This window comes from Cyphomyrmex costatus, unplaced genomic scaffold (genome assembly GCF_001594065.2).
Source record: "Cyphomyrmex costatus isolate MS0001 unplaced genomic scaffold, Ccosl1.0 scaffold133, whole genome shotgun sequence".
Lineage (NCBI taxonomy): Eukaryota > Metazoa > Arthropoda > Insecta > Hymenoptera > Formicidae > Cyphomyrmex > Cyphomyrmex costatus.
The window spans coordinates 51,048-74,004 of record NW_017275315.1 but is presented as its reverse complement, the minus strand read 5'-3'; the positions used below and the strand labels follow the sequence as shown (position 1 = coordinate 74,004).

General features: G+C 39.9%; 1 protein-coding gene across 1 annotated transcript; it reads left to right on the top strand.

Annotated features, from left to right (window-relative positions):
- The first annotated feature begins 2,074 nt into the window (after window positions 1-2,074).
- On the top strand, window positions 2,075-22,610 carry Sdb (SAXO downstream of blistered). The gene is made up of 6 exons (XM_018551010.1): window positions 2,075-6,106; window positions 10,267-10,547; window positions 10,663-10,998; window positions 13,813-14,252; window positions 14,550-14,752; window positions 14,847-22,610. The coding sequence occupies exons 1-6, from the start codon at window positions 2,075-2,077 to the stop codon at window positions 22,554-22,556; spliced, it is 13,002 nt and encodes a 4,333-aa protein (XP_018406512.1). The 3' UTR covers window positions 22,557-22,610.
- Window positions 22,611-22,957: the final 347 nt, after the last annotated feature.

The following is a 22,957-nucleotide window of genomic DNA, read 5'->3' as shown; positions in this document are numbered from 1 at the left end:
AAATAATAGACATTGGTGACACTTGTTAGTCCGGGAGGAAACACCGGCTACGATCGTCGTCGTACAGTTTTGTCGTCTACGTCATCGCTCGGTTTACGCCGTGGCATCACGATGGACCGGTTCTGCGAAGGTGCCCCCCCACCGATTTCTCTGTCGCGCTCGCGATGCTCAGGGTTCACAATTTTTCTCGCTGTAAAATGTTGAAAGAAAGAACCTGCGTGTCGTTATGTATGAATCATTGTGCGAAACTTTTATAGAAATAAGTATCAAGATGAAACTTTCGATTCGCGCGTAGGATAACACGCCTTTATAGGACTTCCTCGTCTTTCATCCTCCATTTCTTATACTTTTACCATGCAATTTAATTCGATACAGTATATGTTACATGGGCTGCTGTTAATTATATTACAATTTTTCGTTTGTCGTCATATGTGTTTGGATCTCTAGTAAAAAAAAAGAAATAATATTATACGCAAAAAAAGGAATAACGAAAGTTAATCGTAATAAAGTTCAATTGTATTTAAATGCGCGTGAAAACGCAAAATGCGTTTTACACAAGTCCATCTAGGTTGGAATCTAGTTTGGAATTTTATTCGCATAATATGAGAGATCAACAGGTGCACGCATGTACACTAATACAGGAACGAGAAAAAGACCACATCCTGCGTTTACGTGTGTGTTACGTAACGCGTACACCGATGCGTATACGCGCACACGTGCACGTAGAGCGCGGCTACATTCATGAGTTAATGTAACGTTAAATACCACTGAGTAATGCTCATTGCGCGCAATGGAAAGTAAAATAGGAGAAGTAATTGCGACATGTTATTTTGCTTCATCACACTTCACGTTAAAATTCGGCAATACGTTCATGTGTGTGTGAATATGTATATCTAACAATAAGAGTATAAAGTATCAGAGAATGCTTCACGCAAAGAACGAAAAAAAGATCTCTCTTCTCAAACCTTTAATATTGAAATGTTATCCGTACTTATTTTTCGGCGTCGTGTACAAGTGTTGGAATTCGACATTGACATATAAAAGTATTTACGGCATATGCTATCGCTGTGCAAATATGTGCACGATAAAGAGAAGTCGTAGATAAGCTATGAGAGGAAGAAAGACGTACTCTAATCTGGCAGTAATAACATAAGCAATACACCTGGTTGAGACGGTAGCCGCGCGACGTACATATGTACGTGCGCATGTACGCGCGTGTTCACGGGTCACGCATTCTTACACGCGTTGCTGGTCGTGAACAATACGTCCCACGCCACAAGCGTGTGGGACACACGAGGATGGGTGGCAACGTCCCACGCTGAACGAATGGGACACTCGGTACGGACGAACGTACAGAGGCTTCGTCACGTCGCGGAAAGTAGGGGTGCCGCGGTGTTCTCCAGGCATAAAAGATCCATGGTTGGTGTATGTCGGCGACGAGAAAGAGAGAGAGAGAGAGGAACGGAGAGGAACGGTGGAAAACCGTGTGGTCACCTAGACTAGCGACGGCGAGTAACCGCCGATGCCACATCGACTCGCGATATCGGACCGAAAACATCGGTTCGCATCTCTCACAATCACAGATTTTGGAGCCGGCGTTTAGTATACCGAGTGATCAAAGAGAAAGACAGAGTTTTGGAATTTATACGCGAGTAAGAAGAAACACGCGCGAAGCTCGTGCATATATCTGACGCGGGCGAGAAAGTTCCGAGGATCATACAGAAGAAACGAGTTTGTAAACGAGGCCGGTCACAGCCGAGCTTCAGTTCGTCTGGGCGACTCGAAGAGTGGCGCGAGCGCGTGCGAGCGAGCGGTATAATGTAGTTAAAACCGAGTGCCGACGATAAACGGTTGTGCGCCGGCGATAACAGAGAACTTTTTTATATTTAAAATTTTAAGATCGGGGGCAAAGTTGCAGTGATTGAAAAATTAACATATTCGGCAGTGAGTGCGCGTTTTAAAAACATTCTCGGTTTTTATCGTATTTACAACGATCATACACGAGTCCCTCGCGTCTGTGTGAAGTTATATCGTCGAGTAATCGAGCTGTAGAGGCAACTGAAAACACGTCGCGATGACTATTCACAAAAAAGGCACGAGAATGAAGAATGCGGGAACCGCGCAAAGCGAAGTGGCGACGACGTCGACGTCCTCGGATGTGACGTCAACGGAGACAGTCGAGGTTGTATCTTCCACCAGCGTCGTGGAGGAATCGAATCAGGTGAAGGAGAGCGAATCTAGAAGTAGCATGGTAGAGGTCACAAGTGCCAGTCGCGAGGTCATCATGGATTCCAAAGGTAACATTATCAAAGTTATCGAGACACCTCCACAGACTATCCAGCAGAGCTCGTCCAGCCGAAGAACCGGCAAAAGCTCTCAAGACTTTATAGCAGGCGAGCAGGTGCAATCGATTAAGCAAGCGAAGACGACGCGCGAGATTCCACGCGAACACGCAACGTCTCTTTCGGAAAGTCGGACAATTCAAGGAGAAATAACCGAACAGGCCAGTCAATCCGTGCAAACGCAAAGTCAAAGCGCATCCCATTCAATGGTTCAGCAGTCGAGCTCCTCGAGTGTCTCAATTGAGAGTACATCGACGAGCGAGGATCATAGCGGACATCGCTCCACTGTTGTAGTTTCTCATGATATTAAAAATGGAGCTCGCGTTCCCATACCTCAGACATCGTCAAGGTCGACCGAGAATACTCACGTGAGCAGCGAGACGAGCGAAGCCGTAACGAAAGACGGCCAGACAATGTCGAGCACCACGAGAATACGCGAAATGGGAGAAAGATTTAATGACAACGGTAAAATGATATCCACGTCGAGTCGGGAAGTTGACCGCGAGCATACAGTCACACCTTCCAATGTGACCATTATTAAAAATACCGATGATATCAAGAGAAGTGGCGATAAAGGTACGCGCAGCGATTTGAAATCGGAGAGATCAAACGTCGAGATATCAACACGTTGTAACAAGCCCGGCCAATCCACATGGGATGGTACGTTTGTCTATGAAAAACCCGCCACTCCTAAGGGCAAAAATGTCATTGATAAAACAGTAAGTCCGAAGATTCATAGCGGTACTAAAGATAGTGAAACAAGCGTTAAAGTCACTCGAGAGACCAAGGAGGCATCGTCCGTCGATCAGAATATATCTTCAAGTTCAAGCATGACTCGAGACTCGAAAACGATAGTCGATGAAGGTCAACGAATGATGACTTCTCTTCGTGATATCAAATCGGAGAAAACCGCCACAGATACGACAGATTTCGTTAGCGAAAAACATTCGAAAGGATCAACTCGTTACTCGAAACCTGGCGACTCGACATGGGACGGAAACTTCGTCGTGGAAAAAATGATGACGCAACCAAGACGGCGTAACGATTCCGACGTCAACGTTTTTCACGATCGCGGCGACAATGTCGTCGAAACGACGCAGAGAAAAGATTTCAAAGAAAGGAGCACGGATGGTAGATATCAGAAGGAGTCATCCGAAACTATGCGCGTCGTAAAAGGTGCTGCGGACAGCACCAGATTCATTTCTGAAGAACGACGAGATGTAAGCAGAGAGACTTCAATCCATGTTGATGGCACGCCATTGAGTAAGGATGAACATCCCGCTCGCGTATCGAGTTCATCGCAACGAAGACCCGGCAGACCCGGCGATTCCGCATGGAACGGCGAATTTACCTACGAAAAGTCGCAAGATGAAGTAAAGAAGCATCCTTCAGACGTCACCGTTGTCCGTAGAACGGAGAAACATCATGATTCCGTGGATGTTCAAGATGTCAGCGAAGAACAGAATGCTTCAAACGTTACCGAATCGGTCTCCACGTCTTACATCGTCGAGTACGCGATTTCTAGCGACAAGAAGAATGTCGAGAAGGTCACATCGGTGTCCGAGGTGATCTTGGAGGAAGATGGTCCTGAGGATAAAATTACGCGCCGCCATGGAAGTCCGGAGAGACAGACAAAATTTGATACAACTTCGCGCTGTTACAAGCCCGGTCAATCTGCTTGGGACGGCACCTTCGTCTATGAACGACCAGTAACACCTGATAGTCGCCGAAGGCCGGAAGATAGACGTACAGTAAAAACTATAGATATTCGAGATGTTACGGAAGACAATTCGGTTAACGAAGCGGACGTCACGAGCACTTCTTACATCATCGAGCATTCATCGAGTCAGCAGAGTTTCTCGGACATCAGGGATGCCAATGTCACGTCCACGACGTACGAGACAGTCATTTACGAGGGACGTCCTATTGAAACGACGATCAGATTTGATGGAGATGCATCACGAAGCAAAATTTCGACGACGGAACGTCGGACTAGTCCTTCTCCACGACCTAGAAGTCCGGAGAAAATACCGAAAGACAGAGATCTGCGAAGTACTAAACCCGGATCGTCAACGTGGGACGGAACTTTCGTATTGGAAAAATCACAAGATAAGAAGCGACCACCTAGCAGGGAATCCATTGACGGTAGGCTACCTCATCCAGCGGACAGCAAAAAGACACCCCATCTAGATACGTCGAAGAAATATATTAGCGAGACTACTATCGATCTCCAAGATGTCACGCAAAATGTATCAAACACGTCAGAAATTACGGGAAGTTCCGTTGTTATGGAACAATCCAAAATGCACAAAAGTTACACGGATTCCTCCAATCTTGATTTCTCGACAACTTCCTTCGAAACTGTTATTATTCACGACGGTCAGCCAGTAACGACGCAAAAAACAGTAACCATTCAAGAAAGCCCTCAGAGCGCCGTGAAGAGGCTGCCTAGTAGTGACGTAATAACTACTACTGACATTAAAGAGACCACTGTTAAAAGCGAGAAGGAATCTCGCGCGGACGATAGAAGTTACCGACCTCAAAAACCAGGCTCGTCCACATGGGACGGATCGTTCGTGTATGAGAAAGCAGATGAGAGAAGGCCAAGCGATAAAAAATCACCGAAAGATGTACATGGAGTCGTGGTCGCTGAACAAAGTCCAATTAAAGAACAACGGACCGACAACGTTACAATTTTGGACACATCAAAAGGTATAACAAGTACCACCGATTATTCTACGAGCTCTGTCACGGTCGAACAAACATTCGTCACGGATTCAGAGACGTACGATTCTTCAAATATATCGAAAATTTTCATCAAAGAAAGCGCAGAAGATAAAGTACGCGAAACCGATAAAAAGCCGAGACAGCTGTTCGACGGAAAACCTGAGCCATCGCCTCGACGACGTCCGGAAGACATTAAAGAGCCTAAACATGAAAAACCGGAAAAGAGTCCGATGGATCGACCGACGAAGCCAGGCGCCTCCACCTGGGATGGATCGTTTGTGTATGAAAAACCAGAAGAGAAGATACCAGGAGATCGAAAAGTGCCGAAAGATACTAAAACTGAAGACAAGCGAAGCCCAATTAAAGAAAAACCGAGCGACGTCGCTAATTACAGAACATCTATTACGATACTAAACACATCGAAGGATGCGTCAAGTTCTGCCGATTATTCTACGAGCTCCGTCACGGTCGAGCAAACGCACGTCGCCGATTCAAAGACGTATGACTCATCGAATATATCAAAAATTTATATCAAAGAGAGTTCGGAGGATAAAGTACATCCGGTCGATTATGAGAAATCGAAACAGCCCTCCGACGAAAAGCCGCAAAAAAGTCCGGTAGACAGAACGCATCGACCATCGAAACCTGGTGCCTCCACTTGGGACGGTTCTTTCGTGTATGAAAAACCGCAGGATTCGCAGAAGAAACCAACACGTGATGAACCAACTGAGGTACCGAAGAAACCGGTAGACGTGCGAAAACCGATTGAGAAAGAAAGCAAACCAGCGGATCAGAAAGAAAAAACGATGCTTACTCCGATTTCGCGAAAATCAATAGAGACACAAAAGGACGTCACTGAGATCAAACGCGACGATGTCGCGGATATCACACGTGCGGATATTACGCGTACATCTGAAGTGCTCCAGCAATCTTATGTAATCGATCAGTCTTTGAGATTTACATCTGTGCAAGACGTGCGCGATGTTAAGGACGAGCGTGTCATCACTGAATTTACGGCGGACACACGCAAGGATGTGGTGAGTAATTGCAAGACGTTAAAATGTTTCTTGATTAGCTGTCCACAGGAAATCGTGTTAAAACTGCGACTCATTCAGCTTTCCGGGATATTATCTTATTTTTATTTTAACATTCATTCCTACAAGACATCGAATACTGAAAATTTAAACTTTCTACTTTCGGTATTCTTAAGTTCTCAATATGATACATTAACTTCTCGATAGTTGACAATACCAGTTTGGCAGATTTATAAAAATCTTATCGAAACACTTTGAGCTCAGTCCTTTCGGAAGAGACTCGAGTGATACTTTCACTTCCAAACCGAGCGAAGGTTGTAGGTTCGTGTGTATGGCGCCGCGTTGAAAATAAACTTGACGTAATATAGCGATTCGTAGAAAGACGGGAAGGGTTAAGAGAGTAGAAGAAAAAAAGAGAATTCGTTTTGTTAAATCCTCTATGTTGAAACAGACAGAATGTGTGTGTATATATATATCGCGTTCCTAACATATACGAATTTCTGGACGACTGAGTCCCGATTCATCGAACTATTGCAAAGTGAATCGAGCGGAAATCAATATTTCACACATGAGAGATGATTCTGTCCGACATACAGTACCTCAATCGTTGTACCATGATCGTCTTAAATCGTCAATATGCTACTGCATATTACAGAAATATATGATGTATCTTAATATTTAGAATATGTTATCGTTATTGACATGAAATCAATACGATAACCTCTGTTTTCGATTAAAGAGTGAACTTTGATGCATAAAAACAAAATTTATCTTCGAGATAAATGTATAATTTAAGACAATAACTGTGCGGTTTAAATTAGATTAAAGGGGCGCGAACCTTTTTTTTCTATCTTATCAAAATAATATCAGACTTAAAATATAACATCAAACAACATTATTATAGAAAAAAAACAAATTTAAATCGTTGCTGTATTATATTTATATTATTTATGACAAGAGTCTGTATACGAAGATTAATTGTTATGATTATTTACATTTTCATTAAAAAATGTTCATGAAATTACATTTTTCTCGGACTTGCAAGTGTAATCACTTGCAATTAGGCTAAACCAAGCATATGCAGAATGATAATAATTGCATCTAATATGAGCAAATTCGGCAGTGATGTCACCTCTCACTATAACCCGCTTAATGTACGACCAATTGAATTTCACGCGTGTTCCGCTTCGCTTATCACGCGGTCGCTTCGTTCAAGTGCTATAGAAATCTTAGTTAAGAGATGCCACGTTGAGAGACACGTGTACATTGACGTCACTCATCGCTAGTTACAGTATCGATAGCAACGACCGATAACATTAAATAAAATAATAATAGTACAACAGAGTAATACACAAGTACATCGTTTTATAATAATACCTTGTATATCCACTGTATATTTCAATATGCTATAGAACTTAATATTGATTTAATCAATAAAAACAAAATCGCGCGTGGTATCACGGGTTTTACACTGCAGCTGCGTCGCTTTGGAAAAGTTACACGTTTTCATAGAAATATGAATCGATATCAGACATAAAGATAATTGACATAATGATATTTTGGATCTTACTGCTACAGCGATAAAACAATAGTGTTTCTAAAAATTTGAAATTCATTTCAATTTAGAGAATTAGTTTTTGATAAAAATAGCACTTCATTCTTATTTAAATGATTTTGTCTAAGTTGTAAAGTTGACTTTTTTAAAGAGAACTTTATTGTTTCTCTGCGTTCAATTTTCTTATAGTTATTTTAATTTGAATTTTGTTTCATGCTTGAGAAAATCTTATTTTGCACATGTTGCTTATTGAAGATTCAGTGAGCATACTTTTCACTGTTAAGCGTAGTGAATTTCCTAATTGAAGATGCTCGGGACAATTTGAAACTTTATCTCCACGCAATATCTCACAAATATTAAGATCGGTACTCTCTTCGAAGTTCACGTTACCTAACATCATAGTCTGAATATTCAATGCTTCGCTCACAAGGATAATTCACAAGGACTACGTTGGTAATTTGCGATATGTTCGCCCGTTTACAAGTTTACACCCGTTGAACGAATTATAAAAAATAGCCATTCGTATAACTTATTCTGCACCATACGGACAGTCCGTTTCTTTAAAGCAGCTCGATCTAATTCTCACAGCCGTGACTTTACTACGAGGTCTCGAGATGATCGATAAAATGCTTTAGTACGTTCGCGTTTGCACACGTGTTTTTCGCATTACTTCATCTATCATTCTATGAATGAATATCCAGCGATTATCTCTCTCCATCTTTTAGATCAAGAGAAATACTTTATAGAATCTATATTTATGTGTTATGAATGTAATTTACGTCCCTATTCAAAACAATTCATTTTGATGCTACGTTAAAGACGCCCTTGCTTTTGATTGTTCAACATGCAAACAACTACAGAGATGGCCTATTTGGATCGAGATATGATGATACATACGACGTACATGAACACGCGTGATCGCGTTTCCTCGGCGCGATTCGATATTATTATTTTATGAAGGCGCGCACAATATCTCGTCATGTCACACATTACGGCATCGATAAATGCGATATTTTATTATCAACACGTTCATCAAAATTCTTTTAAGACAGAAATGTTATCAGACTTGTAGTTAATACGAAACATCAACAGAGAAATGATCATCCTTAATGTGAAATTTCTAGATAGACAAAATTATATTCATCAGGAAAACAAGTAAAGTCTAAATTATGTAAACGAGCTTCATTATGAGCAACTCTTGATATCGTCGAGGAGGGGCAATCAGCTTAAAGACTCAAGCTACTTAACCCGCTAATTAAATGCCAAAACTTCATCTGATGTGCTTTATGCGAATTACATTCGAGCGTTAAAAACGGTAAAGGATTTGACTAATAATATTAGCAAACGTTATTTGCTTCGTTGTAAATTCAAGCTAAAAAGCAAGCGTGCTTATGAATATAATGGCCAAGTTACAACAAATTGAAAAAAATAGACACGTGACACAATGTAACGCGGACAGTTATGACATAAAATACTGCGCTTTAAGAATGGATAGCAATCTGCACGTTCGAAAACATATAAAGGTGAAATATATAAAATTTATAAAAAATCATTATTAGATATAAAATTTATCTTAATAACTAGAACTGTTAACTTTGGTTTGTTTTGTATATATGTCGGTTATTCATGAAATTTTCGAGAATTGTAAGCAAAAAAGATTCTCTACACATTCTAATAAAAATATAAAGTCTGAAAATCTTTTAAAATACGCTTATTAAAATAAAACTTTTTGTACAGATAATTTACATTATTGGCAGTATCACTCATAATCTATTTCTGGAAATGACGCAGCAATGTCGTTAACGAAACAAACTAAATCGCAAAAGTACGGTTCGACGGTTCGACAAACGCGTTACACGATACTCTGTAAGCGTGCACATAAAAGCCGTATACACCAATCTCGTGTTACCTGCATTCTGTCGAACTAAGCATTACCGGCGTTCCTAATCTCGTTCATGCTCGCGGCGCTCATTATGCAGCACGTTTGAAGCTCGTAATGAACGCTCGTGGAAAAACGAAGCCGCATTTACGTCGTTATTGCACCTTGAAGTCTTTGCCGACGTGTGTTATCAAAGCGTTTACTGTGTATAATTAACATGCCAATTGAATATCATAAATCTTTATTTTTTTTTAAGTGATCGTTATGACATTGACTTTAGGTAAATTGATATAACGTTGCTATGTGCAGTGTCGTCATTCGTTATGAGCAAAGTAGTTCTAAAGTTTGCGAGTGGTGGTGTAGTCATAACTGGTCATTTATGTTTGACATTTCCTAACAGTTTATATGCCATATCAATGCAAGTACTTTGTTATATAGTCAATGTTATAATCAATTCGTTACTAATACAACGCTAAAATTGCAGCTGTAAAATTCTACGTAATATCAATTTATAAAAATGTGATAATACTCAACATTACAGTATATGTAATAATTAACAGTGTAGTTTACACTGTGCGTGAAAACGTTATGAGCAACCATAATTATTGATCGTATTAATTGACCAATACTTTGCTTTATTTTATATATGTATAATATATTTCCTAATATTACTGTTATTTAATAAAATCTAAGAAAAACTAAAAGAATACTTTTTGTCGTATTTTTTAGAGAGATGTTACCGAGTCAACGAAGAAATTTATCGACAAAGAGCAGGTGACTAGTATGGTAGCGCGGGATGTCATTGACGACACCCGATTCGATACCATCACTGGCCCGGCACCCCGGTCTCCAGCGGATTCCACGAGGAAACCATCACCGGAACGACCCGGTTATCCTCGTGGAATACCTGGTCTCAGGGAAGATGACCGACCAAAACCGACTCCAGTTGCTGGAAAGCCTAGCCGACCTCCGCAGCGCGAAAGAAGCCCTCAACGACCAGTGGATGGCAGGTAAACGAAAAATCAACTGTTTCTTCTTTTATCTTTGAATTACTCTTTTTTTTTTAAATATGTCTACATAGAAAAAATAAAAAGGTAACAATTTATAACTTGTCGATTTTTTTAGGCCTTTCGAAATCCGGCCGAAGTCACCTGAAAAGCGTCGAGATCATACATCGCCAGTTAGAAAGCCACAGCCAGCTGCCGGCAAGCCAAGTCGACCTGAAGAAAAACCTGTAGCATCTAGAAAATCCGATAAAGAATCTGAACCCTCGAAACCTAAACTTAGTCGACTTGCTGAGAAGCCTGAAAGACCGAAGAAATTGGAACAGGACAAGCCTAAACGAGGAGATCAAAGTCCAGACTCTCTCGATGAGGACTATCCTAAATCAGTGCCAGTACCGGATGTATTGTCGAAAATTCCTCTAAAAGAACAGTGCATTTGCGAGCTTTGTACTTGCGGGTAAGTATTCTTTGTGATAAAAAAAGTATCTTTATATATACATGCATATATATATATATATATATATATAAGGATATAAAAATAAAAAGCTTGGTACGCCCGCTAAGTGTAGAATTTAATTTAAATTACATGCTAGACATTAAGCTGAAATTAAGATTCTACCACAATAAAAAATTAATAATCTAATAATATAATTGAATTATAGACTCTTATATGTTTCAAAAACAATACAAAAAATTTAAGCAAATACAAAGGCTATTAAGAGTCAACGCTGTTAGCAGTGCGCAAAAAAAATTCTACCACAACTTTTAATTACTTCCTGCATGCATATAAATTTTAATATTAAAATATTAATAAACATTTCACAAGGAATATAATTAACAAGTATAGAACTAGTGCGAATACGATTTAATTTAACTTATCTACACGTTCGCTGCAGAGAGGAACACGGTTGACCTACTTCTAAACATTATTAACAAGATCAGAATACAAAACTTGCCAGAGTCGAGATGCAAATTGACGAGAGGAACAAGAGATTGTCTTCAAGGCCATATTTCCTACTCTATTAAATTCATTGCAGCAATCCATTCAGAGCCGGGCTGAGTTTATTACGTACGAATGTATTTACTTTTGTTTTAACATTATTTTAGTATCTGTCTCACGCATTACATACTTCCTGTATAGAATCATATTTTCGTTATCAAAAGTTTTTTCTCTCATCGTTCTTATTAGATTAATTTTAACTATTAAGAATCCTCTTTTCATTAATTTAATTCTCGCTATAAAAAAAATCAGTAATATACTTATTGATAGAATAAAACTTTTAATAATGCAGTAGTATTATACAAGTCAATTTTTTATTTAGAAAATACTATATATGTATGCATAACATGTAAAAGTAGGACACGAGACAGATCCTTTTACGGCAAGTTGTTCTGGGCGAGGGCAAGTCATCGCACGATTCCTTCTTTATTCGAACTTTCCAACCTACGTAGCTCTGCATGACGGTGACGAATCATACAAATTTATCATACAGCTTTGGTAATTGTGTTAGGCATATCATCATTTTTGAAAAGTATATTTATTATATTATATCTTTTGAAAAGTAGCTAATTATGGTAAACTTTTTAACAACCTTTTCAAGGTATTGATAAAAGAAAAAATTTTTCTAAATATTTAAGAAAATTTTTAAGTTTTCGTTTTAGCTGTTAATTTGTCATTTTTGGTGACGATAATAAAAAAAGACAGTAGTTTTAGAAAAATTTTATATATAATACCACATAATTATATATATAAATTCAGTCTTATCAGATTGAAAATGTTGACCTAGATAGAGACTCGTAGCGCAGATTTGCGAGCGAGAGGTACAAGTTTGTAGAAAATTAGTCGTGTCGTGGCTGCCTCAAGAAATAATTGCGGTTCGTCTACTCGTAGGCGATTAGTCGTTGGAAATTTCTACGTAAGTCTGCCCGTAACTTTGAGGTCTGCTAAAACTTTTCTCTTCTGTTTAAAACGCGGCTCTAAAGGGATGTTCATAATGTGTCATATAACATGGTTTTATCCAATAAAAAATACATAATGCTACTCGACTTTGACCAAGTCTGGCTTTTACGGAATTGCATTTTCGTAATACCCGCAACGGCAAAGAAGAAAAGCGAAAAAGAGTTATGAGAACGAATTTTGACATTGCTCGACGTAGTTACACAAAAGTAGAATCTCTCATATGAAATGCCGGTGTCCAAATAAGTTGAGTTGCTTTGCATAAAATATTGGCAAGAATACCACGTTTCTTCTTTCCATACCATTTACAGAAACTAACCAGTATTTCCATCAAAAACATCCACCAGCAAGACGTAATTCGTACCTTTCACAGAACGGTGAAAGCTTTTCATTAATTAATACGATCAATATCAATAGGAACATTATTCGTTCATTTGATAAAGTCTTAAGTATATATTCTGAATTATATTCAATTATAAATGAAGGTATCTAAAACTTCCAAAGCAATTGGATTGTAAAAAACTTAATCAATTCTTGTAATTAAGCCGAAGAATATTTCATTAATTGAATATGTGCGTATCAATAACAATTCGATTTACGTAAGAATGCATCTCGTTAAAACATACTGTTGTCTGACTAATAAAGGCTTTCCTTATTGTATCATATATATGAAATATACTCGAATTGTAATAAATATTAAATTAATTCTCGCTAAATAAAATATACATTATTCAGCTTATCGTAATTTTTACGACATTTATATATAAAAGATATTTGTTTTTAAATAATAATATATAAAATGTAATATTAACAGATATGATATTTTAAAATTCCGTGTATTGAGTGAACAATACTATTACAATTTTGTCTTTATATCGCGTATTGTAACGATTGTACGTACTAACTTCGAGAATAACAAGACATTTAAAACGACGCAAAACCTTTATATGTAGTCATTAAGAGCATAAAAGGATTGATGCCCTTTTGCGTCATATTTAAATCTCTATATGCATCAAGCCTTTGTTATGCACCAGTATTATTTGAACGAATATGAAAGAGAATAACAAAAATTTTCCGCGAACGCTTTTCTTCTCTTTCATTAATATTAAACAGGCATATATACAGTGAATGTAATAAGAATGTATGCAGTTTTGTTTACCTTACGATACTTCTGCTTTTAAATATGAACGCAACTGTTTAATAGATAGTTTTCTTTAAATATGCTTTTTCAAAACTTTACTTCTCATACGATCTGAAAAAAACATTGTAAGCGTTATATTTGTTTCTAAATACTAATAAATGAAAATATTTTAGACGTCATCGTTGCCCGCACAATTGGCCTCAAGAACATTTGGAATTCTCTTATGAAGAACCGTTGCATACTGTGACTTCCTATCGTCAGGATTATGATGAAAAACGCGTGGAAAAACAAACAAAATATTATCATGAAGATCACTTGCGTACAGAAGGTGAATTCATCGGACAGAGACGAACCGATTATGTGGCCACTAAAGGCGAGAGAGCGCCAGTCAGAAAACCGCAAGATCATCTCAAACCCGAAGGTGAATTCGTTAGAAGACCAAAGGAAGAGGCGCCTACAAAGGGTGAAAGGGCACCTGTGAAGAAGCCACAAGACAATCTCAAACCGGAGGGCGAATTTGTCGGTAAGCCTCGAGAGGAAGCTCCGAAATATGGCGAACGAGCCCCGATTAAAAAGCCGAAGGATAACTTGAAATTCGAAGGGGATTTCGACAGTAAGTTTAGTATTTATTTACAATTAAGCATTTACTTCCCTTATAGAAATTTACCACTAATACTGGTCAAGTATTGTTAACAGTATTTTTAATACTGAAAATAAGTGATTAATTGGCCAGTATTAGTGTTAAATTTCTATAAGGGTTAATTCCGTATGTAAACTTATATTAATAAACTTTTTTGTTATAAATTTGATCTCAATAGATATTTAAGAGAATTCATTGTATATTATACATGAAAATAAACTTTTCGTAAAATTGTATGTTCGAAAAAAGAATGACTTTGTTATTTTCTAGCTACAACAACGACCGAGCTGGTTTTCACTGGTACTCCTGGCGAGCGACCGATGCCAATACGTCGCAACACTTACACGAAGATAGAGGGTGATTTCACTGATGAAACGACGACGCGATCGCAATACATTGATCATCATAGCATTCAACGCGCTGAAATCGTTAAACGAACGGATAATCTCATTGTGGGAGAGGGTGAATTCACGGTTAGTAATTTTAACGATAAAACTTTCGGATTTTAATCAAAACGTTTATAAGACCGTATATGCAATTCCATTGTTTTTCTAAATTATCTTACAGGGTACCTCTCGTATCAAGGAAGATTTCCAGACTCATGTTATCGAACGTGAACCTCAATGGCGACCAAAATATCCTGAAGATACCGATCGGTTTTATAGCAAAACAGATATTATTGACAGTACTACGACTACTCAGGAACAATTTCGAACTTTTGATCAGGCAGATTATAAAAGTACCATAGTTATTAAAAGAACTGATAATCTAAGACCCGAAGGACCTTTTGAAGCATTGCCTCACACAAAGGATGATTACGTTACACCAATATTACTGCGTAGGCCAGAACCACAAAAACCTATAGATAATTTAAGACCTGAAGGGCCATTTGTAGGACGACCTAAAGATGACTATAAGCCTACTAAAGGAGAACGCGCTGATATCAAACGTCCTGAAGATAACTTAAGACCCGAGGGACCATTTGAAGGACGCCCTAAAGATGATTATTCACCTAAACGCGGTGAACGTTATGAAGTGAAACGGCCAGAAGATAACTTACGTCCTGAAGGGCCATTCGAAGGACGACCTAAAGATGATTATAAGCCAACCAAAGGAGAAAGAGCTGATGTTAAAAGGCCGCAGGATAATTTGAAAGCAGAGGGACCGTTCCAAGGACGTCCAAAAGATGATTTTACTCCGAAGACAGCAGAACGTCCTGAAGTGAAACGACCGAAAGATAATTTACGACCTGAGGGAGACTTTACAGATCGTCCAAAAGATCAGTATATACCTGGTGAAAAACGCACTCCAATCAGACATCTGGATAATTTGTATCCTGAAGGTGATTTCGAAAGACCTAAGCTGATACCTTACGGCCCTGGTGACAGAGCATCTATCGTTCGTCATCCGGATAATCTATTTCCAGTAGGAGAATTTCCAGACAGGGAAATTGAGCCATTCAAACCTGCCGACCGTAGAACACCTATTAAACATGTTGATAATCTTCGTCCAGAAGGTGACTTTGAAAGACCAGAGAAAGCACCTATTGGTCCAGCCGAAAGACGCACTCCAATTAAACATCCGGATAATCTTAGACCCGAAGGAGAATTCGAGCGACCTCGTCAAGATGGTTACCGTCCAGCAGAAAAACCAGAAGTCAAAAAGCCAGTGGACAATTTAAGACCCGAAGGTGAATTTGAAAGACCACGTCCTGAAAAATATGCTCCAGCTGAGAAACGAACACCTGTAAAACATTCAGATAATCTCAAGCCAGAAGGTGCATTTGAGCGACCTCGTCAGGATGGTTACCGTCCGGCAGAAAAACCAGAAGTCAAAAAGCCAGTGGACAATTTAAGGCCCGAAGGTGAATTTGAAAGACCACGTCCTGAAAAATATGCTCCAGCTGAGAAACGAACACCAGTAAAACATCCGGATAATCTCAAGCCAGAAGGTGAATTTGAGCGACCTCGTCAGGATGGTTACCGTCCGGCAGAAAAACCAGAAGTCAAAAAGCCAGTGGACAATTTAAGACCCGAAGGTGAATTTGAAAGACCACGACCTGAAAAATATGCTCCAGCTGAGAAACGAACACCAGTAAAACATTCGGATAATCTTAAGCCAGAAGGTGAATTTGAGCGACCTCGTCATGATAGTTACCGTCCGGCCGAAAAACCAGAAGTCAAAAAGCCAGTGGACAATTTAAGGCCCGAAGGTGAATTTGAAAGACCACGTCCTGAAAAATATGCTCCAGCTGAGAAACGAACACCAGTGAAACATCCGGATAATCTTAAACCTGAAGGTAAATTTATCGGCAAACCGAAAGAAGATTTTATACCAACAAAAGGTGATCGCGCTGATGTTAAAAGACCAGCGGATAATTTAAGACCGGAAGGTCCATTCGAAGGTCGACCGAAAGATGATTATCGACCAGTGCGTGGAGAACGTATGGACGTTGTTAAACGCACGGATAATTTGCGTATGGAAGGAGATATAGAAACATATAGATCCAGAGATGAATATACTGATTTCTTAATACGCGAAAGAACTGAAATTACTAAATATCAAGATAATTTACGTATGGAAGGTGAATTTATCGATACGAGAACGCGAGATGATTTCAAAATTGTTAAAGGCGAACGCATGGACGTTGTTAAACATCGTGATAATTTAAGACCAGAAGGTCCATTCGAAGGTCGTCCGAAGGATGATTATTCACCCAAGAAAGCAGAGAGACCTGAAATTAAAAAGCCGGAAGACAATTTAAAACCAGAAGGCGATTTCGTACGTCAGCCTAAGAAAGAAGCACCTAAAAAAGGTGAAAGAGCTGATGTGAAAAAACCGAGAGATAATTTGAGGCCGGAAGGTGAATTCGAAAGACCGGAAAAGAAACCAATTGGTCCAGCAGAGAGACGTACCCCGATTAAGCATTCTGATAATTTAAAACCAGAGGGTGAGTTTGAGAGACCAATACCTGAAGAATTCAAACCTGCCGAAAGACCAATTGTAAAGAAACCACATGACAATTTAAAACCGGAAGGCGAATTTGTGTCAAGACCAAAAGAGGAAACGCCAAAGAAAGGTGAAAGAGCTGATATCAAAAAACCACAAGACAATTTGCGACCGGAGGGCGACTTTGAGAGGCCGGAGAAAAAACCAATTGGTCCAGCAGAGAAGCGTACCCCGATAAAACATTCTGACAATCTAAAACCAGAGGGTGAGTTTGAAAGACCTAAGCCTGAAGAATTTAGACCTGCCGAAAGACCGGTAGTAAAGAAACCGGACGATAATTTAAAACCGGAAGGCGAATTCGTCTCTCGGCCAAAAGAAAAAGTGCCAGAAAAAGGTGACAGAGCTGACGTTAAAAAGCCGAAGGATAATCTCAAACCCGAGGGTGATTTTGAAAGACCGGAAAAAGCACCTGTTGGTTCAGCGGAGCGACGTACTCCGATTAAACATCTAGATAATTTAAAGCCGGAAGGTGAATTCGAACGACCGGAACAAGAAGATTATCGTCCAGCAGAAAGGCCAGAAGTCAAAAAACCAACAGATAATCTGAAACCCGAAGGTGATTTTGAAAGACCTCATCCTGAAAAATATGCTCCAGCTGAGAAACGTACGCCAGTGAAACATCCAGATAATCTTAAGCCGGAGGGTGAATTTATTGGTAGACCTAAAGAAGACTTTACGCCCACTAAAGGTGATCGTGCTGAAGTTAAAAAACCAGAGGATAATCTGAGACCAGAGGGTCCATTCGAAGGTCGACCAAAGGATGATTATCGACCGGTGCGTGGAGAACGCATGGACATAGTGAAGCGCACGGATAACTTGCGTATGGAAGGAGATATAGAAACATATAGATCCAGAGATGAATATACTGATTTCTTAATACGCGAAAGGACTGAAATTACTAAATATCAGGATAATTTACGTATGGAAGGAGAATTTATCGATATGAGAACACGAGATGATTTCAAAATCGTTAAAGGCGAACGCATGGACGTCGTTAAACATCGTGATAATTTAAGACCAGAAGGTCCGTTTGAAGGTCGTCCGAAGGATGATTATTCACCCAAGAAAGCAGAGAGACCTGAAATTAAAAAACCGGAAGACAATTTAAAATCAGAAGGCGATTTCGTACGTCAGCCAAAGGAAGAAGCACCTAAAAAAGGTGAACGAGCTGATGTGAAAAAACCAAGAGACAATTTGAAACCGGAAGGTGAGTTTGAAAGACCAGAAAAGAAACCGATTGGCCCTGCTGAACGACGTTCTCCGATTAAACATTCTGATAATTTAAAACCAGAAGGTGAATTCGAAAGACCTAAGCCTGAAAAATTCAAGCCTGCTGAAAAACCGATTGTAAAGAAGCCACTCGATAACTTGAAACCTGAAGGCGAGTTCGCACTTAGGCCAAAAGAAGAAGCACCGAAGAAAGGTGAGAGAGCCGATGTGAAAAAACCACAAGACAATTTGCAACCAGAAGGAGACTTTGAAAGACCAGAAAAGAAACCGATTGGTCCTGCCGAGCGACGTTCTCCAATAAAACATACTGATAATCTAAAACCGGAAGGTGAATTTGAAAGACCTAAGCCTGAAAAATTCAAGCCTGCTGAAAGACCGATTGTAAAGAAACCACTCGACAACTTGAAACCCGAAGGCGAGTTTACATCAAGACCAAAAGAAGAAGCGCCGAAGAAAGGTGAAAGAGCCGATGTTAGAAAGCCGCAAGATAATTTGCGACCAGAAGGTGACTTTGAAAGACCAGAGAAAAAACCAATTGGTCCGGCGGAAAGAAGAACTCCAATTAAACATTTTGATAATTTAAAACCTGAGGGTGAGTTTGAGAGACCTAAGCCTGAAGAATTCAAGCCTGCTGAAAGACCAATTGTAAAGAAGCCACACGATAATTTGAAACCCGAAGGCAAGTTTATATCTAGGCCAAAAGAAGAGGCGCCGAAAAAAGGTGACAGAGCCGATATTAGAAAACCACAAGATAATTTGCGACCGGAAGGTGACTTTGAAAGACCGGAGAAAAAACCAATTGGTCCAGCGGAAAGAAGAACTCCGATCAAACATGCAGACAATTTGAAGCCAGAAGGTGAATTTGAAAAACGTCTAAAGGAAAAAACACCGATCAAAGGTGACAGGGCGGATGTTAGCAAACCAAAAGATAATTTGCGACCTGAAGGCGACTTTATAAGACCACAGAAATCGCCGATTGGTCCAGCAGAACGACGTACACCAATTCGACACGAAGATAACTTGCATCCAGAAGGTGAATTTGTTGGTCGACCAAAAGATGATTTTATTCCCAAGCGTGTCGACCGACCAATTCAAAAAAAGCCTAAAGATAATTTGAAGCCTGAAGGAGAATTTGTAGGAAAACCCAAGGATGATTATAAACCGACTAAAGGAGAGAGAACTGAAATCGTAGTGCATCAAGACAATTTGAAGATGGAAGGCGATATAGATGTTTATCGATCTCGAGATGATTACGTGACTACGTCTAAACGCGAACGTATGGATATTATTCATCATGAGGACAACTTAAAGATTGAAGGAGAATTCGTTGATATCCATCGAAGAGATGATTATCGAGCTACTCGTGGTGAACGTAGCGAAATTATTAGGCATGAAGACAATCTTCACCCTGAGGGTGATTTCGAACGACCAGAGAAAGCACCGGTAGGTCCCGCAGAGAGAAGATCTCCTATTAAACATTCTGATAACTTAAAGCCAGAAGGCGATTTTGTACAACGGCCGAAGGAAACCGTGCCTTTTAAGGGTGACCGAGCGGTGGTCAGAAAACCGAAAGATAACTTAAAGCCCGAAGGCGAATTCGAGAGACCAACAAAATCGCCCGTTGGTCCCGGCGAACGACGATCACCCATTAAACATCCAGATAATCTTCATCCGGAGGGAGAATTCGTTGGCAGACCGAAGAAAGACACGCCGCTAAGAGGCGATCGAGCGGATGTGAAGAGACCAAAGGATAATCTTCATCCCGAAGGAGAATTCGCGAAACGTTCCTCGAAAAAAGTCGAACCGGCTGAGCGAAGAACTCCGATCAAGCACGAGGATAATCTTTATCCTGAAGGAGATTTCTACATGGTGCCTAAGGATGATTTCATTCCAAAAAGAGGAGATCGATCGCCAGTTAAAAAACCTCAGGACAATCTTCGTCCCGAAGGCGAGATGAAAGTATCTCCGAAGGATGATTATAAATATGTAAATGGAGATCGCGTAGAAATACGTCGGCATGAGGATCACCTGCGTATGGAGGGACAAATAGACACTCACCGCTCAAGAGATGACTATAAGAAAATTACGAGAGTGGAGAAAGTGGATGTCAAGAGACACGAAGATAATCTCAGAATGGAAGGCGAATTTATCGATGTGCGTCGCAAGGATGATTACGTGCACGTGGTTGGTGAACGCATGCCAATTAAAAAGCGTCCTGACAATCTACGTCCAGAAGGTGATTTCGATAGACCTCAGAAGACCGTGATCGGGCCCGCGGAGAAAAGAACTCCAATCAAACATCCGGATAATCTGAAGCCAGAGGGTAACTTTGAACGTAGAACTCCGGATGAGATTGGCCCCGGCCAACGACGGTCGCCGATTCGTCACGCCGATAATTTGAAGCCGGAAGGTGATTTCATCGGACGTCCACGTGATGACTTTACTCCCAAAAGAGCAGAAAGAATCGAAGTCGTAAAAAGAGAGGATAACCTAAAGATGATGGGCGATTTCGAAGGCACAACGTCTCACAAGTCGACTTACACGATAACTCGTGGTGAGCGAGCAGACATTAAGTCACACGAAGATAACTTAAAGATCAGCACCGGCACTATGGAAACAAAAACAACCAGCAGAGACACATATACACCTTCTAAATATGAGCCTTCTCCGATTGGTAAAACAGTAAATCGTCGAAGACACATGGAATCATCTATTTCACTCGGTGATGACACTACCATAATGACCACGACGAATCAACGTAACTACAATACCTACACGAAACGCACAGGAAAAGATATCGCTGCTAAAATGAGTCAGATGGAGTCTGATACTAGGAAGACCGTGGAATCGCAAACTTTAGCGGATGGAACTGTCGTTACAACTGTAAAACGTACAACTACCTCTGCTCAATCAGATCAGAGAGCTGTTAATGCTCAAACTATCTCTCGTCATCAACAAACACAACATATTACGGATCGTCGTCAACCAATTGATGTTTCCCCATCTGGACCACAACCCGTGGATTCACGAAAAACGACTTCCCAATTAGCATCTAATCAGCATCATGAACAGCATCAAAGAACTCATTTGAGCGAGCAACATTTGCGATCACAGAACACGCAGAGTCGTCGAACAATCGAGGACAGATCGTTCACGGAAGGACTAAATCGAGGGCAAATAATGCGAGCGGAAGATACATCTCGTTACGCGATAGACGCCACACACGGCGAGCATCATAGACAGCAGCATCAGCAGCAGCACGTCGAGCGTCATCATCAGGAAATGACCAAGCGCGATTATGTGAACGCGCAACGTACGGAAACTCGACAAAGATCCGCGACGAAACAACATGAGCAACACATCTCCACTCAGGCTCGATATAATTCGAGCAGCCCGGAATTCCGGCAATCAATCAACGGGCAAACGAGCGTAGAACGATCACACGTAGACTCAGCGACAAAGTCCAGTCACCATCGCAAGAACGTGATATCCTCTTCGTCGGCTGACATCAGCAACGCAGTACTCCATCGACGTGGCGCAGCTTCTTCCACCGAGGCGCTTCACACGATCTCGTCGACGGCGGCAGACCAACGCAAAAGTATTTCAAATCTGGCCGAGAGCGGGCGGTACATCAGTAATTCGAGCCAGAGTAACGATAGACGTAGCTTTACTTCGCTGCACCGCAGTTCTAAAGAAGTCAATCCTTGGGCTTCTTCCAGCTATGAACGCCCGCAGAGAATTATTCGGCAAGATAACCTGAGCGTCGGCGGGAAATTCTATTCACAAAGCGAGGCAAAAAGCTATGGAAATTTCTCACAAAATACTCAAAAAGTAGAAAGAATCCAGAGACAAACGAATGCATCTCACATTAATTTGGGTGATAGTAATACTGTCAGTTCTAGCATGTATAAAAGAGAATATGTTCCTAGACACAAAGGACCATGTCCAGCTGCTCTTTTAGAAGCCAAACAGGCACCTTTTAAGCACACCAGAGATACGCAGAAACATAAGTTTTACATGCCCGTCGTGTCCAACTAAATTGTGGCCTATTAAATTTAACGTTTTATTAACATTTTTTATAAAAATTGTCCCAAATGACAATGTTAAAATATCAGAATCAAAATTTTGTTCTGTAAAAAAGATTAAAATTATACACATTTATCATTATGTATAATATTTTAAAGTAATTTTTTGTTTATATCGATCATTGAGTAAAAATATATACCATACATATTCTTTAATAATTATAATTATAAATATACACATAATAATCAATAATAATGATTTGATTTTAGAATCAATTATAATTAATTATTATTGTGTTATTAATTAATAATTGTTAAAAAAGGAAATATAAAATTATACGTATCTAATACATATAGTAATAGTAAATATGATATGTTACTGTATATAGAAAATTTTTTTAAAGTACTCGAATT

Coding starts and splice junctions, on each gene's coding strand:
- Sdb (XM_018551010.1), top strand. CDS start 2,075: ATGACTATTCACAAAAAAGGCACGAGAATGAAGAATGCGGGAACCGCG. Junction 10,999..13,812: donor TGCGAGCTTTGTACTTGCGG/GTAAGTATTCTT, acceptor AAAATATTTTAG/ACGTCATCGTTGCCCGCACA. Junction 14,253..14,549: donor ATTCGAAGGGGATTTCGACA/GTAAGTTTAGTA, acceptor GTTATTTTCTAG/CTACAACAACGACCGAGCTG.